The sequence below is a fragment of the Phalacrocorax carbo genome, chromosome 2, assembly GCF_963921805.1.
Source record: "Phalacrocorax carbo chromosome 2, bPhaCar2.1, whole genome shotgun sequence".
Taxonomy (NCBI): Eukaryota; Metazoa; Chordata; class Aves; order Suliformes; family Phalacrocoracidae; genus Phalacrocorax; species Phalacrocorax carbo.
The window spans coordinates 64,347,561-64,364,831 of NC_087514.1; the positions used below are offsets into that span (position 1 = coordinate 64,347,561).

The following is a 17,271-nucleotide window of genomic DNA, read 5'->3' on the forward strand; positions in this document are numbered from 1 at the left end:
TAAAGGTAACTCTAAAATAATCATGTTAGAAATAGGATTCAAGCTTTCTTCTATTTGTTAGTCTTACTCTAGACATGCCATATCCCATATCAGAGCATGCTAGGTATTCTCAAATCCTGACCAACTAACTACAGATATCATATGTACACTTTGTGCCTGTACATATACGTACACATGTATGTAGCTGTATATATACACACGCACACATATATATATCCCTGTACACTCACAGACCTAATCCTGACATTGTTTTCCAAAAAATGTCTTGCTCATACTGGTTCAGGTTTTTCTTATTAAGGGTTGAATAATGGCTTTTGGTTTTGGCCCATTTATGTGCAAAACTACAAATGCTACAATATATTTATTAGCACAGAAAAGGGACACCAAAAACAGGTGATTCATCAATGTCAGTTGGACTGGTTAAATTTTATTCTAGACTAATTTTTACACTGTGATAAAGTTCTAGTGTTATTCTTTGTTTACTTCAGGGTACCTCTTCACAGTGAAACCTAAGTACTGTTTGTGTCACATATCATATTTATATAATCATGTAAGAGGATACTTTGCTGATTAAAGCTACTGAGGTTGTAAGAAAACAACTTTGTGGGGATATCCAACAGCAGCATCTATACCTTTGAGAGCTTGAGTGAGGTTTCAAGACTTGGATGCCTAGTGCCACTGGGGATGTCCTATGGTACCTGAGAAATATGCCCCAAGGATGGCAGACACAACTCAAGCCCTGTGTGAACACTGCTGGTGGAGTGGCAGCTGGCTGAATGCAGCACTCCAGAGCACCTCTCATAGCACTAGATGCCCACACATAGTGGGTCAAGGTCTACCTGTCTCCCCAGTACGCTGTCCCAACTCTTCCCTCCTGTAGGCTGTACATCCATGTTGTAGGGAATCAAACGCTCAAGGGTGGGAGCATATTTTCCTAGTAATTATTAATGTGAAAGAAGAAATAGGAACATTTTCATTTCCACTTAAAATCAGTGTGCTTAAGTGTTAAAGTTGCTTTTTTTATATTAGATAAGTACAGTTTTTAATCCTCAAGCAATGTCTCAAAATAGAAGACTAAAAAATGTGGCAGTCAGCTAAAATCATGGAGAATGAGTCAAATAATACTATGCTGACAATAGGAGCTGAAGGCATAGAGAGATGAGCAGCCTTCTGAGACTAGGAACTAATCGGGTCACCATCTGCTTACCATGTGAAAGTGGAAGATCAGGCTTACTCATGTAGTTATGGTTTTCCTTTTCAGTAACGTTACTCCCAAGAAGCTTGACCTGACTAGTGAAGCTTGACTTGACAAGCTTGACTTGCCTAGCTTGACTCCTGCTAGTTATTCCTCTCAGAACACAGCATTTAATTTGTTTGACAAAATGTTATACAGTGCCTTGCTAGTTAAGGATGTCCATAGTCCATGTTTGGACAGGGAAGATTGTGCAACTGTGCTTTTACTGGTGACACAGGAGCCCGTGTCACAGTGGCTAGTGCCAGTAAGGAGCCAGAGTCCCCTTGTTCCTGCTAGAAGCTTCCACCTGCAAGTAACATGTAAAGTTAAAATACTGATGCATGAAAAAGGTCCTGAATACAACCTTCTCACTTTATATATCCTGCTTAGTCTCCCCGGCTCATCTCCATGTTGCTCATCACTAGGGTGTGACGGGGGCCTGTGTGTGAAAAACTCGTAAGTGTGCGTAACTGCATGCCCTTGTTCTCACCCACCTCCAGAGTCTGTCCTCTCTGCTAACAGAAACACTCACTGCCAGCAATCTTCTTCCATGGGATTTTCTAGGATCCTAAAAAAATTTGCAGTTTCTCATTCCTTCTCCTTTTCACTTGCTTTCTCCAATGCATCTGGTTTTAGAAGACTTCTCTAGAAAGATGCCAGCACTGGAACTGGTCAGAACTGCATGCATCACCATAGTTTTGGTGCAAGTTACTATCTTACAGGGAAATAGTGTGGTACTTTGCCAATACTTATGGCCTCAAGGTGAAACTTAACTGATTTTTCAAATCTATACCTGTATCATAGATCCACAGAGTATCTCAAGTTGGAAGGCATCCATACGGATCATTGAGTCCAAACTCCATATACGCCCATTTATGCCTGTATTTTAAGCTGCAGACACATCATGTCCTTTAAGAGGTAAATCATTATATAAATAGTTTAAACAGAAATCTATGAATATAAAAATACAAACAGTTCCTTGTTAATAGAGTGCATTCTTGTCTACTTAGCTCTACTGCAAATATTTCAGTGATCTTCCCACTTGCATTCTTCAGAAACATGTCTGAAGAACTTTTTACAGGTCATTTTCATAAATAGTAAATGCTTTTCCTGGGATACTGCTACATTAGATTACATAAATATAGCCTAGGAAATTCAAACTGACCTGCTAACGATGCAAGCATAGTAGCACACATTTTTGCAAGCCCCTTGCAGACTTTTTTCAACTGAAGTATGAGCTTGAACTGAACTCCAGACACTTAGACATCATTTGGATATTTCCACTGGTTTCTAAAGAAGTAAGTGAAAGAGCTGCTGGCTGTTGTAACCAGGCTTTCCAGCCCTGCGCGAGAAACACCAGTTCCTGCAAAGCTTTTCAGCTGATTCTGCAGCCCACACGGAATGAGTTGTTTGAGATGGAGGATGACAGAGGAGGTTCCTAGGTACATTACTCTTACACAGTTCTAAAAATTGCAGATACTATCTGAAAGCATGCTTGCATCTTGTCACATTCCTCCTCTCAGGTTCTTTGTGTGAAACTTGCCACGTTCACTTACTCCTCAAGGCAGGGACGATAGCTGTGTTTCTTTGTGGACTTAAATAGGTGTGTGAAAGTGCTTGCAAAACCGTAACTAGGCATTGCATTTGGATTCTATTTGCTAAGAAACTTTACCCTTGGGAGGGGAAAGGCACCAACAAAACCTTGCTTAAGATTCAAAGTACACACTGCATAAGGTGCACCCTGACAGCAAAGAAAAATGGTCATGTTCCTTATCCGATGAGCACGTGAGAACTTCAGTGTGTAGCTAGGAAATGTTCTCCATACGGCTGACAGTTTACACACGTTCTTATTTCAGCGGATGTAGCTCTAACAGGGCCTGGATGCACGTGCCAGGTGGATAGGATGCTGATTTAGCGAAGATGAAAACTAAGGATTAAATCTGTATTTCATATAGTGTGACTTTCTTTCCAAGTTCTTTTCTGATCTGACCTGATGATAGCACATTAAATCTTAATGTTAGTGTATTGATGCATAATGTACCCGGCTGGATGTTTGTATTTGAGATATTTGTCTTTCACAAACTTGCTTTGTGCATTTGCAAGAGATGAATTATACAGTGGCGGCGCTGTAAATACTGGCAAGCTGGACATCTTCACACATAAAAGATAATGCAGGGTAATAAATGAATCTCTTTCATTTTACTGCAATGAATTACCTTTTTATTAAAAAAACACAGTACAACAAAACCAAATCCTTGGAGGTTTGTCATTGTCAGCCTCCAGGCAGACTTATATATAGCCGTACTTAGAAGAAACCAGACGTTGTGTACGCATGCATGAATAATACTGATGTTGCTACCTGTCTTAAAATATTTCAGTGATCTCTCACTGTGAAACAACATGAGGTGCCAGCCAATTACATGTTCCCCATCCGTAAGATGCAGTTACAATTTTTTATTGTTTTAAAATTATTTTTATCTGGAAGAATAATTCAAAGATCATTTTACCCACGTCTTTTTATTTGTGGAGCTGAAGGGTTTTTTTTTCCCCCTGATCTTAGAGTTGAAACTGTAATCTCTGTAATAGAAACTGGAAAATTTTCAGCATGACACATTGCTGACATGCAGCCTTCCAGTGTGAAGAAACAAGTGGTGGCAGAGCCCTCACATGAATGTCATGTAGAGTTTGTATCACTCTTTTTTTTTTTACACTTAGAAATTCAAGATTTGGTACTGCTTTACTCACCTTCTGAGCATTCTTGCCTTCCTGACGAGACTGCAAGTTCTGTACGCAGGGTTGCCATCACCAGTTTGGCAGCAACTGTGGCACTTCAGTGACTGCTTCAAATGATGAGAGTTTCATTTCAGCACAGTGGAAGGACCAGTAAGATCTGCCAAGTACCTCCTTTCTTAAGTCTTTTTCCTGGGGGCGTTCTGGATACTGAAAGTTAGTTCTATACTCTGTGGCGTATGATGGACAGGGACTCTGTAGGGTGTAGGCACAGAATCACTTTATTATAAAATTCTCTAATTATATATAGCATTTCTGTAAAGGGGAGGCCCCTTTACTCCCTAGTCCCCACCTGACTCATGTTCCCAGTATAGCTCGATGCTTGTATTTTCTGTTCCTTCTGGCAGGCGCTTGACTGTTGTTTCTCAGCTCCTTATCTCCAGAATTTAGCCAGCCACCTGTTGTTTGCAAACCGCTGGAACATGCAGAGCTTGCTTTGTACATGTCCTTTCTTTTCATCCATCGTCCTTGGTTGTTTCAGCAAACAGGGCGAAGCTGCATATTTCTCATGCTGTTTTTATTAAACAAGATGTTGTTCTCCACAATACTCCACTTTCTACTGAAAAGCAGTGGAATTAAATAAAATACGTTTTAAACAGACCAACCAACCCTGCCCTGATGAAGAGATGTTGTGCAAGCTTCCTGACTGGTGAACAACCTAGTGATGACAGCCTGTGGTACCTTTGCCAAGTTGCCAGTGTAACATACACACGAAGCATATGGGCCCAGCAAAAATGCATTAATCTTCACCTGCCGTTCTCTCTAGGTGGTGGTCTGTCTTAAAATGGAATTTTCTGAATGGAACAGCCTGAAAAGACAGTGTCCATGGGTCAAAAATCCGGTTGTCTGATTCAAGTAACCTCAGTATTCGGCAGCAAGGGAAAGAAAAAAAAAAAAAAGAAGAGATCTGATTTATTGGTACACTCATACTGATGTTTCTATCTGGAAAGCCATACTCACAGAAACACAAGCGACATCACTCATTTGCATGTTTTGTATTGTGCATGCAAAACATTTTAATGGTTTGTGCTTATATACAATTGCTTTATATGACCCTTTCTTACTATTTATTTTTGTGATATTGACTACTGTGATATTGAGTACATAGTCGGACGAGTACTGTTCTAGACTTCTACATACCATAATTGTTACATACTCCTTTCACCATGTCTCCACTGTACTGTAACTTGCCTTTAGAGGAACATAACCCAAGATTATTCAGTATCTGACTAAAGAACATGTTTCACTCCTCAAGTGCCTCTGGGCAGACACCTCTTGGTGCACACGGAGATATCCACGGCTCCTGCGCTGCTGTACTGCAGGCTTCAGGGATCTGTTGTGTGGCCGTCTGCAGGATCAGCACTTTAAATATAAACACACTCTAGTGGAAACTTCTAAAACTGTCAGTCCAAGCTTCCTAACAGATCATAATTTTGCTAGTAGAAAAAACAACCTTGGAAAGTCCACATAAATATTGCCTTTGCTTTGCAATAGGAAAGTATTTTTTTAGCTACATTTATGTCTTCAGTTATCCAAATATAAAAGCAGAAAGGATAAATGTTAAGCCTGCAGAAATTCAGCTTCACTTCTTGTGAGGTACACATTGTATTCCTCGCATTTGGAAAAGAGGCTGGCACGATCCACCAAGGTGGAACAAAAGTCCAGTTATTTTGTTTCTTCAAGAGCTGAATGGAAAGGCTGTGATGTCACTCGCAACAGCAGGCCCTGACGATGCTTCTTGCGGGCCACACAAAAGGATTTGCAGGCACTGTTACTCTCTTGTGTCAGAATTTGTGACACTAAGCATTAGCCTTAGGGTAAGGGGGAAAACTTCAGGCATTATCCTTTTTTTTTCTAATTCTTGTAACCTCTACATGCAAACTTAAAACTGCTATAAATAGTGTTTTTAATTGAAAAACCCTATTTTCTTCTCTTGAACCTGCTTAAAAATGTTTTTTCTAGATTTTATGATAAGAAATTCAAACAGTCCCTTCTAAGCACTCATTAAAGCCTGTGTCCATTGTTTCTCATTTGTCTCAGACGTTTACACTGGAGTTACAATAAAAGTTGGGAAACCATGTAATTCTTATCACGTGCTTACTTGTTTGCGTAAGGTTCTCTACATTAGAACAGAAAAATTTAGCAGAAGGCACCTAGCAGCTGGTGAGCATTTGCTTTACGTGAAAATGGATGGCTCCTGGTACTTCAAACAAGTTGCTCGGCACAAGCGGGCAGCGAACCCACAGGGTAACACGAGGCGAGTAAGGAGGAGCCATCACCTTGCATGAAAGAGGCAGCGCAGGTGCCACGGGCGTTGTCACCTCGCTGGCGTGTTGCAGCACAAACCTCCTCTGGCGCCCAGAGCCAGGCTGACCACAGGCCACAGACCAGGCTGAGCGGAGGCATGCAGGCTCGCTCTCGATCCCATTTTACAGGAGGGGCAGCGGGGGCTGAAATGCCAGCTCGGCTCCCTCCCCGGTGTCCACAGGGGCAGCCCACCACAGCTCCCAACAAGCCAGTGTCAGAGCGGCTGCAGCCTCGCCTTAGCCAGCCCCAGCTATGGCAGGCTGCTGGCAGTCGCCTGGCCCTGCTGCAAACCTGCCGAGCCAGCCAGAAAGCTACCTGTGTTTTCCCCAGGCTGCCCTTCTGCTGAGGCACTGCCCAGAACCAGCTCACCCGTGGATCACGCCCGAGCTGTGCCAGCGGTAAGCGAGGGACGGGATCGCACAGCTATGGCAAACTGCATCAGTTTGAACAGCACGCAGCGGCAGACCAGTCGAACTGGATCATTGCATTTTGCTCCTTAAATCACAAACCTTGACGCTTCCAGCGGTCACTGCCCAAGCACCTTAAAAAACCCTAAGCATAGTGTTATATTTTTCAAGGCCTGTCTGTGAATTGTTTTTTAGTAGTACACAATTTGGACTAGCATGTCTGCATTCTTAAGTAATCAAACTGAAGGACATTTGTCTCATTAACTTACTAGACTGCTCACTTAAGGGAACCAGAAGGGAACAGGGGGGCCCTTTTGTTCAGTCATCAGTCTACACGAAATAAGATTTCACCCAATAATTCATGCACTGAATTAAAAAACCCAAACAAAACCAACAAAAACCATCGAGAAAAACATTTAGTCCCACTTTCCAGATGAAAGAAAAATGACCACTGGACAAGGGTTTTCAAAGGTTAATTGTCTCTTCTGTGGGGAAAAAGTATATTTTGCATTAAAAAAGGGAAGGTATCCGCGTGTATATATGCATAGGTAATTGACATTAAAAAGGTTCCTGGTGTTTACATCCTAATTATTCTGTTTGATGTTTCCTTATGGGTGTAACTGCATTGTCAGAATGAAGATATATGCAGATTTTCTTCAAAAACTTGCTACTCTGGGAAAAAATAACGTTGGTTGAGAAACTTATGGACTATACTGTCGACTACTTGACTGTCCTTTAGAGACTGTGCAGTGCCACTTGCAGGGCCTGTCAGAGACACTACCTGCACGACCATCGTCAAGTCACGGGGTTATTTTCCTAAACAAATTTGATGTGCAAGAAACCTTGTAATTCCAATTTGGTAAGTACGATTATTGTGACTGCCTCTTTTGCGGTAAATGACTTATTTCTGGTAAAAATAATCACAAAGCTGTGTGTGTTTCCTGTACATGAACAAACATGGAATATTAAATAGGAAAGGTAGACAGAGTTTTATGTTGCACAGCTAAGTAAAGAGCTGGTACTACTTTCCATGAGCAACATTTCTAGTGACATCAGTATTTTGGTGTGGAAAAAATATAGCAACTGCAGAGTCATTCCTGATGTCACATCCTGTCAGAAAATAAACATACTCTATGTTTATAATCCATTTATAAACTAATCTATTAGCTAATTAATGCTTTACTAATTAATCATTGACTTATTCAGTTTGCATTTTAATATATTTTAATCAGTATAAATATTTCAGAACAAAGAACAAGCATTTCAATATTCAGCATAACTTTAAAATTATGTACATACCTAAACCGGAACATTAAATGTAGGTATGGCCGCAAACATTTAATAAACAGAGCTTAAAATTACAAAAAAAAAATATTACTTTTGTTACAGATATAGTTTTTCTTTGATTAATAGTGATTCTGCCCTAATTGTTGCTTCTGCTATACCAATGGCTCCCTCTTCAGGCTATTACTAAAAAATGTTGCCTCTCTTCATCTTCTGTTAGAAATATGTACACGACTCCAGCTTTCGTGATCGTGCCGTCTCCCCCAGTATGTTCCCCCTCAGTACGCAGATGATGAAAGAAGTGGTGGACCAGGGACGCTGACCTGGGTCCTACAAATATTTAAATACAGATCACAGAATCATAGAATGTCCTGAGCTGGAAGGGACCTGCAAGGATCATAGCATCCACCTCCCATCCCTGCACAGGGCAACCCAGGCCTGGACCTACAAAAATTCTTAGACATATAAAAGTAGTTTGTAAACTGCAGAGAAACTGAGCTCAAGGGACATCAAATGGTTGTTTTACCTATTTTTCCATGCTGAAAACACCAAGAACAATTAGGTTGTTATCAGACTCTTCTTAATAAGATTGTTCTTAAAACTGCCAATGGTTTCCATAGTCTTTTGATAACCTATTTAAGTTCTTCAATGTCCTTATAAAGGTAAATATACCTTTAACCGAACATATCTTTACCACAAATTAAGGAGTCTTCCTCCGTGTAGATTTGTTATTATACAGAGAACAATTAAAATATGTACTATAACCCTGAGGTACGGAACAGACAGAGATAGCCTTCTGCTGCCTATCTTCTCTGCGATACTTTATCTACCAATACTCGTATGTTTTAAACTTTGTTCATTCATTTCAATCTTTACCAAGGCTCTGGTTATTCATCTGCGTTCTCTATTTTCATCTGATGAATGGCTAAGGCTGCAGCAACTGCTCATCTTCAAACCATTCTTAGTCTTTACAGCCCACTCCAGAAGAGGCAACACTGCATCATAAGAAATTAGACAATGACTAATTGGATAAATGAAACAGTAAGTTAGGGCTAATTAGTAAGCCTGACTGTGCTTTATACACACTGTATGACTGGAAAAAGTCAGTGAAACTCCAAACATATTCATAATAGGTTGTTCTCGCCTCCGAACACCACCCCGCAACAGCCTTGAAGAATGCTAAATGCTGTTTAACTAAGATACTTCAACCTACTCAAAAATACCGTGGAATCACATCATAAACCTGTGTTTTTAAAATCACAAGCAACTAGGAAAAAGCACCTGCATTCCACCACAGATGCCAAAACTTCAGAGCATGCTTCCTTCGTTATTAATCAAGTGACGTATCTTAGAAAAGGGGGAAAAGAATATGAAGTGTTTCAGTATTACGGTTTCTTCACCAGCTTACAAACAAATTGCGTCCCTTTCTCCCTTCTGAACTCATCCTCTGAAAAACACTGAGAGAAGCACAGCCAATTCCTTGGGAAGTGTGTATTGCTTTCAAACGAGAGTTAGTGACTGCCGCGCGCCGCCTCACATAACCTGTTCCTTCAAAGCACCCGTTCCACACAGCAGCAGGGACCCCCACTGCACTGTCCGTGCCAAATGTGTCCGCGGACCACCTGTGGATTTGCCGTACACCCAAGCCTACAGCCGTGCAGCCCAGCGCCAGGAGCGGCCGCCGGCGCGCACGGCTGCCAGCCGCAGGTTGGAAGTGCACCTTCAAACGCCGCACCGGCTGCCCCCCGCCAGCGCCGCCCGCCCATCTCCAACCGGGGCCAGGCCCCACCGGCAGGCACCCCGTCCGCCACGCGGGGCTGCCCCCGTCCCTCGGCACCGCGGGGCGCGGCGCCCCGGCCCTCCCGGAGAGGGAGGCGAGCGGACCGGGGTAGGGTGCTCCCACTGCCACCGGGCCAGGGCGGGGGCAGCGGAGAGAAGATGGCGGCGGCGGCGGCGGCTGGGCGCAGCCCCTCGCGCCGGCGTGGGGCACGCGCGACCGGGCCCTTGAGCAGCGCTTCACGGGCTGCCCGCCCCGGCGCCGCGTCACGTGAGTGGGCCTCCCCCGCCCCTCTTCCTCCCTCCCCCCCCCCGCGCCGCACGCCTCGCTCTTCTGGGCGTGACGCAAAACGGCGAATCTACGGCGTGCCACTTGTGACCAAGATCATCACAAGCGGAGGCGGACGGCTCCCCCCGCGCGGTAAGCCTTGCCAGGCCGGACGCGGCCACGTCGCCCCCACGCTGGGCGGCGCGGGGCGCGCTGCGGCTCCGGGCCCGGGCGGGGGCCGCGGGCAGGCGGCGGGGCGGCGGGCGGGCTGGCGTCTCCCCTACGGCTTTTTGGGCCTCTCCGCTACCGTCGTTTTTTTGGTCCTGGTGGGCGGGCGGCCAGCGGGGCTCTGCCGAACCAATCCTGTCCCTTGTCCCGCCCCCGCTGCCCGCCGAGTGGCCGCGGCGCCGAGGGCGGGAAGAATGCCCCGCGCGCCCATTGGCTGCCTCAGCCGGGCCGCGCCGCGGTTCTTCCGCTCTGCCGCGGGCGGCCGGGGGGGGGGGGGGGAGGGGAAAGGCGAGCGATGGGACGGGCAGTGTGAGCGGGCAGAGCCGGACAGGGCTAGTCTGGGGCCAGTACCGGAGCGGGCGCGGCGCCCGGCTGGTCTGCTTGCGGCTCCGGTGGGCGCCTGCTCTGGGGGCGGCCCCCCTCCCGCGGCGGGGCTCGCCGGTGCCGCTGCGCATGCGCGGGCCGTGAGGGTGGGTGGACTGCGGCGGGGCCACGACGCCCGCGCTGCCTCCCTCGCCCCCCTCCCCGCACCTGGGACCGGGGGGCCGGTGGTGGGTGGGCGCTGGTCCGCTCAACCCAGCCGCCGCCCCGCGGGGAGGGCACCGGGCAGCGCCCCTTCGCCGTCCGGCGAGGGCTGCGCCTCTGCGCGACCGCCGTCAGCGCGGCCTCTGCGCAGGCGCAGCGGGGGTGGTGGTGGAGGCGAGTCAGGGCAGGAGCCGCCTCCTGCGCCCCCGGGCCCGCTCGGGCACCCCGGCCGCGCACCGGCGTCTTCCTGCCCTGCCCTGTCCCGCGCAGGCGGGAAGGCGCGGCGTTTGGTGTGGGTCGGCTCCACCGTCAGTGCTTTTTTGCTGCACAAACCCCCCTTTATTTTACTTCCCCCTCCTTCCCCGGAGGTCGCTGTAGCGTAAATGAGGGTGAGCTTGAGAGGTCGTGTAGTTGGCAGTGAGCGACAACGCATGCGGCTGCGGGAGCTTTGTAAGCAGCTCTTACCAGTGCAGCCCTTTACCCTCTGATCCGCTTAAATCGCTGAACAGAGACATCTCTGAGTCACGACCACCTCCTGCACCCTCACAATCTTTCGAATTTTCAACGTGGGTTTGTGGTCTCTAGGGAGTTAATGGGTTCCCAGGGGACCTGTCAGATTGCATGAAGGAAGGTGAATTCGCTTGAATAGTGTAGCAATTTCTTAACACATTTCTAGATGCATCTTCAGTGGAAAAGAACACGAAACCAAAACTAACTGTTCTAGGTGGCCTGTGAGGGATAGGTTATGATCTTGTTTAATTTGGCTTGCTATGACGGGTTTCTTCTTGCTCCTTCAAATAATTAGTGTGGCCTGTGAACCACAGCATTCATCTTAAAGGTAGTGTTAGTTAAGGAGAAAGAAAAAGAAGAAACGTTTAATTTGCAATCTGTATGCTGTAGCTATTGGTAATTTCAGAATTTGCATATAGTTTTAATTCTTGTTTTCTCATACCCTCTTTTTTTTTTTTGTGTAGTCGTCCTGATGCAGACTTGCAAGGCCTTGGCTTTGCCACGTATTTATGTTCATCTATATCATATTAAGCATGGTGGTAACACCTTGGGAGTAGTAAATAATGGGAATCCAAAAGTGCAAGGGTAATAGTGGCAGGAATGATTTGCTGATGGTGCAAAACAATAATAGACTAACATATAATTTAAACATTGGATGTAATTTGCTGTGATTCTTACCTTAATATTCTAAAGGTGTGGCCTGTGAGGACTATAAATTTTGTTTTTCCATTCCTATATCAGAACATGAGTAATCAAGATGTTTGCATGAGGCTGGAGCCTTGGATGTTGGGATCTATATTTTCCCCAGGTCACACCTCTTCATGAAAGATGAAGACAATTACAGGCTTCAGTTTGGTCTCTCTTGCAATCTCCTAGACTATTCACAGCAAGTTACATTCATCATAGAAGTAACATTATAGTCATTCCACCCTTATTTCATAAATTATTTCAGCATGGACATATAATCAGATTGTAGCTTTTATATATAAAATATGGAGCCTGGCAGTAATTGTATAATCCATACATTTTAAAAAAGTCAAATGCATGGATGTGACAGCGCGATGATGGACTGTGACTTTTTCAGTATGTTCAAGCATGTCAGTTTTATTAGCATTTTGGGAAATGTAATTCAAACGACCTGAGTTAAAAACATTGAGCCAACCCTTCACTATTATTCTTCTGTAGGAACTACTGTATAGTAACAGCATCAAAAAATTCTAATTTATTTGCACAAAAGTTTTCTTCGTTAGAAACTTTTTTAAAGACTTGAGCTGTGTTGTCTCCTTTTATAGAAAACCCTTAGTTGGAGAAAGAATGTGGGTGAAGCAGACGTTGGTCACAATACTCCATTAAAACCAACCTCTTGTAATGAAGAACAGCATTTTGGATTAGCGTGCACAACATTAAGAAAAACGTAGCTTTGTTTTGCCTAATTATTTTTTTTGTCTTTTGAATGTATGCAGGCTTGTGGTTTTGAGCATGAGCTAACATTTACGGACAGATTGGCATATGAAATGTGGTTGAACTGGAATTGTTGATTGTCTCCTACGTTTGAATTTCCTCAGATGGTTTAAAACTTCAGTATTCTCTTGGGGAAACAAGGCTGCACTGGATGGCTGACCCATCACTCGAATAAAAACTTGGTTAAAGATACATTTGGTCTAATCATTAATGCCTCAGTATTATGGTGCATGGTGAAATCAGTATGTTCGCTTTTTAGGTTGCGCATTCTGGAGTATAGGTTATTATTTTGAAGCGAGCACATCACCAAAAATAGCAGCTGGGGGGAGGACAAGATGACACGATTCAACAGTTGCAGTGGCTGCTATTCTTTCGGTGACTTTTTTTTTTTTCCCACCAGGGTTGTGGTGATGGGGAAGGAACAGCTGCTTCATTGCTTACAGCCCGAGCCACCAGGTGTAGTAGGCTCTCCTCTGCCCTTTATATTACCTAAGGAGTTAAACAAACCTTACTTCTCTTTGACAGATTAACAGTCAACAGCTGGCCAGCGGCGCGGCACAATCTTGGCTGTGCGTCTAGCCCAGAAGGATATTGCTTTGTGTTGGCCTTGCTAGCTCGGGGTCGCACGGCCGCCCGGTGCTGAGGCTGCGTGCAGCGCCCGGCCAGCGGCTGCACAGGCCCAGAAGCCCCGCTCCCCCTCAGGAAACGACTTGCGTGGGAAGTGCAGAACGAATGACAGCGCTTCTTGGTGGGCATGGATGCGTGTAGGAAACGACCAGTGTGCCTTCCTGGTGGTGCTTAGTGCTAGTAAGAAGCATAGGATTTAACCATGAACGTCTTGAAGAGAGTGAATTGGGAGTAGGGCAGCATGGGTAGTGGCATTGCAAACTGCTTGAATGTTGCCTGGCCCAGGGTGTCAGAGTTGATGTGACATTGCTCTGATGACGTCTGAGTGGTTTAATCTTTGGCCTGTCTGCCTTTGCTGTGGACATTCTTACAGCATTACACATAAGCATATGAAAGTTTAAATGAAATATACTTCCTTTTCTTCCAAACTGGGTACTTTTTATTCTTGTCATTTTGGCCTGTGCTTTCTCACCTGCAGACATTCCAAAGGTGTCTTTTGCTTTGCAGAAAGAAGTTGTATGTTTAAAACGGGAACTACACCCACCTTACTGCTCTGCAACCATGAATTATGGTGATCCTTTTTCTGCCCTCTGCCAGTGAAGGGTCTGTAGTTACAGAAGAGTCTATAGCCTGTTCTAGGTATTTATGTTAAATATATGTTAAATATATGTGAAAGTTCTCTTATTTTACTTAATTTCAGTTCTTCAACATGCGAAGATGAAAGAAGGTTGTATCCCAAACGTATATAATGGCAGCACTCTAGCTTTAGAGCAGAGAAGTCCAGTTAGTTTCTTTCCTCAATATGAAAAGGAAAATTACAGTAAGTGCTAGCCAATTCACACGCTTCTTTACAAAGAAATAACCCAAGCACCATTTAGAAACAGGCAGTAATGATGTTCCAAAAGTAAAATGCTTGTTTGCATGACTCATGACTGCTTTCCAGTCCTGCATTAGCAGAGTTGTTGATTGCTGATTTTTTTTGCTTTGCTTCATTTTGTTTGTTTGTTCTACAGCAGGCTGACCTTTTTTCTGAGTAGTCTGGCCTGCTACTGAAGTACTGCCTCTAACATTTTGTGTTATATTTAACTGGGTTGGGAAGCTGCAAATGTTCTTAGTTTCCTTTGGTCCTTAGTGGTACAGGCATAAATTTTAATTGCCCTTCTGAGTCTAAATATGTAAGCTGTTATGTGTGTGTGGCATATGTAATGGCCAAGGAGGAGGCATGCAGAGTAGTTAGGGTATGCAGTATTTCAGTGTCTAGGTCTGGATGCATATGTCTCTATAGATTACTGTTTTGCTACAAACATATATATAGATGTTTCCTGCCTGGTATTTCTTTGTCTCATTGTAGTTAAAGTTTCCTCCTGTCCTTAACCCCATCTTTGGTATTTCAAAAGTCTCTCTCAAAATATATATTAATGCTAAAACTCACTACAATTACAAGTTGTAACAAAACTCATCTAAATAGTAACACTAAATCGTCAATTTTTACAGAAATAATTGTTTTGTGTGATATTTTTATTATGGAATCTTTACAGTTATGTAGTATACAAATATTTCTGTAGGAAGCATTCCTGCAGGAAGTTTGAAAAGTGTGTGGGTCCTAACAAGAATTCTGATTTAAACAAAGGCAGAAGCAAATTGTTCTGGTGCCATTTGGGTGGCCTGAATAGCTCTGGTACATCTTTATACTTCTGTATGTGCAAATTCTTTCTTAAGGCGGGTTTTCAAGTTTGGGCTTGCTCTGGAAGAGCCGGTGGCCCGCACCCATTTCCATATGGTGGGTTAGTGCTTGGGTTTCTTTGCTTTTGGTAAGTTAGTAGAACATGTTGGCTATAAACATATCAGATAGTTCACCCAGACTTGGTTTTAAAACATGACTTAGCAGGAGGAGGCTTGCTTACTTTGCCTGTACCGGTGGTAGGTAGCATGTTGGCATCACCCATTTCTGTGCTCAAGGGAAAAGCATGAGCAGGGGTGACCTAGCACTCTGGGCTCACATGAGGAGACATCAGACTCGCTGCTCATGTACTGCCTGGGGGGTTTGGTGCCTCTAGGAAGTGCCACGCTGGCTGTAAGGGGCGTGCGTGGCAGCTGAGTCGCACACCTGCGGTATGCCCAGAGCTCACTGGAAGTGCTGGGTTCTTGCTCACTTTCTGCACCCACATAGGAAAGCCTACGTGGCCAAAAAGCCTCCGATTTCCTGGCACGTGGGGTGCAGGCAGTAAGCACAGGGCTTCTGAGGAGCATGTCTTGATGTTCATGTAATGCCTGGCATACATGTCCATCTTTTTCCCGAGGAACCATGGCATAGAAATATGGCACTTCCGCATTTTGCAATCCCGTGTGGTCTGTTACCAAGGAGAAAGAAATGCCTGTTGCATGCTTGTCTTCTGTTGAATGTTTAAGTGAAATCATATGTTATATTTAAGTTGGATTGTTTCAAGTACTTGGGAAAAGGGCAGCAAACTCCAGAAATATCATAAAGGCAAAATGTTGCTCTCCTAGTTCCTTGCTGTGTAACCCACCTTCTGCAGGGGAATATTGACACTGGATTTGAGAGACTGCAAGGACAGCAGGAATCCTTGTGTTTTATTTTCTGTTTGATTTCTTATTTTTGTCATCTATCGCTTTCTGTTTTCAGTGCCAGTGAAGTGAAGGCTGTTTGTTTTCATGCTCCCCATGTGAGGCAAACCTAGATTTATCTTACTCCTTAAAGGGAAGGGGGTTCTCGCCTTATGTCACATAAATTGTTAATAGGATATAAATTTCTGAAAATTCAAAATGGAAAAATAAAAAAATCTAAAAGCATCTATAAGCTGCAGCTTGTTTATTTGTTTTGGCAGCGGCAGAATAAAGTACGATGAATACTAAAAATTACTAGTTTATCATGTGTATCCTTTACTGAGCACAGCCTGATTGTTATAAGTCGGAGCTAATTTTTTTGGATTGGATCCTGTGCTAGCACAATATTTAAGTTCAAAGATACAATACATAAAAATGTTTTCTGGATGTTGTCTTCAAAATCTGCCAACTTCTTTCCTATTGTTTTCAGTTTTATTGGTACAACAATGGAATGATTTGAATTGCTTTTGGTTTTTTTTCTCCCTGTTGTTCACATTTTCATTTTAAATTATTTACAAGTCTGAGGCTTGGAGATGAGAGCCTAATGAATGCTTTTAAAAACCTTCTTCTTTAAGCATGTTATGCTTCATGTTTTGAATTTACAACCCAAGCCTTAATGAATTGTTTCCTAGTTACTCTCATCTTAGAATTCATGAGCTGTCCTATTTACAAGTTTTACCTATACAAGGGAAAGATGATTCCTGTTTACCTTAAATGAAAAGAATGGTTCTTGTTAACAAGCTTAAACTGCTAATTAGGGGTATTACAGCAATAAATACGGTGTCAAACCTTTTAGCAACGTGAAGATGTGATATTTAGGTTTTGGCCTTTTCCTGGTGCGTTCCATGTAAGAAGACAGTGTGTTGTATTTTTTGATATTGCATGTATGTATCAGGTTAATAAAAAGTATTTTAGGGAAAAATAGTAGTCTATAGGTCCTTATAGGAAGCCAGTTTGCTTCTGTTCTACATTTAGGGTAATATATTGGTGCCCACATATTGTAATGTTGCTATAAGCCTTGTTTTTGTGAGGCTTCAGGTAGATGGTGGACTTATGAAAGAACCCTGGTGGCTTCGTGTGTATCTGTATGTGGTGTTTTGTTAACAGTTAAGTTATTCTGTTGAAAAAAATAGTAGGACTAGCAGTAGTTGCTTTGATTTGAGTGTACATTAATGTAACTTAATCAGGAAGGAAAGAAAACCTGGGTCTAGAATCTGATGTCATTTACC

At 43.8% G+C, this 17,271-nt stretch overlaps 1 protein-coding gene and 1 long non-coding RNA gene across 2 annotated transcripts in view; one reads left to right on the forward strand and one right to left on the reverse strand.

Moving 5' to 3' along the window:
* Positions 1-7,944: 7,944 nt before the first annotated feature.
* LOC135311953 (uncharacterized) lies at positions 7,945-9,680 on the reverse strand. The gene is made up of 2 exons (XR_010371521.1): positions 8,899-9,680; positions 7,945-8,352 (listed from the first exon to the last, which is right to left on the reverse strand). It is a non-coding gene; the product is annotated as an uncharacterized LOC135311953 (long non-coding RNA).
* ZNF407 (zinc finger protein 407) overlaps positions 9,659-17,271 on the forward strand; it is a 350,660-nt gene continuing 343,047 nt past the window's right edge. Inside the window, exon 1 of the mRNA XM_064443113.1 lies at positions 9,659-10,219. Within this exon, the coding sequence (XP_064299183.1) occupies positions 9,961-10,219 (259 nt within the window). The 5' untranslated portion in view covers positions 9,659-9,960. The remainder of the gene's footprint in view (positions 10,220-17,271) is intronic.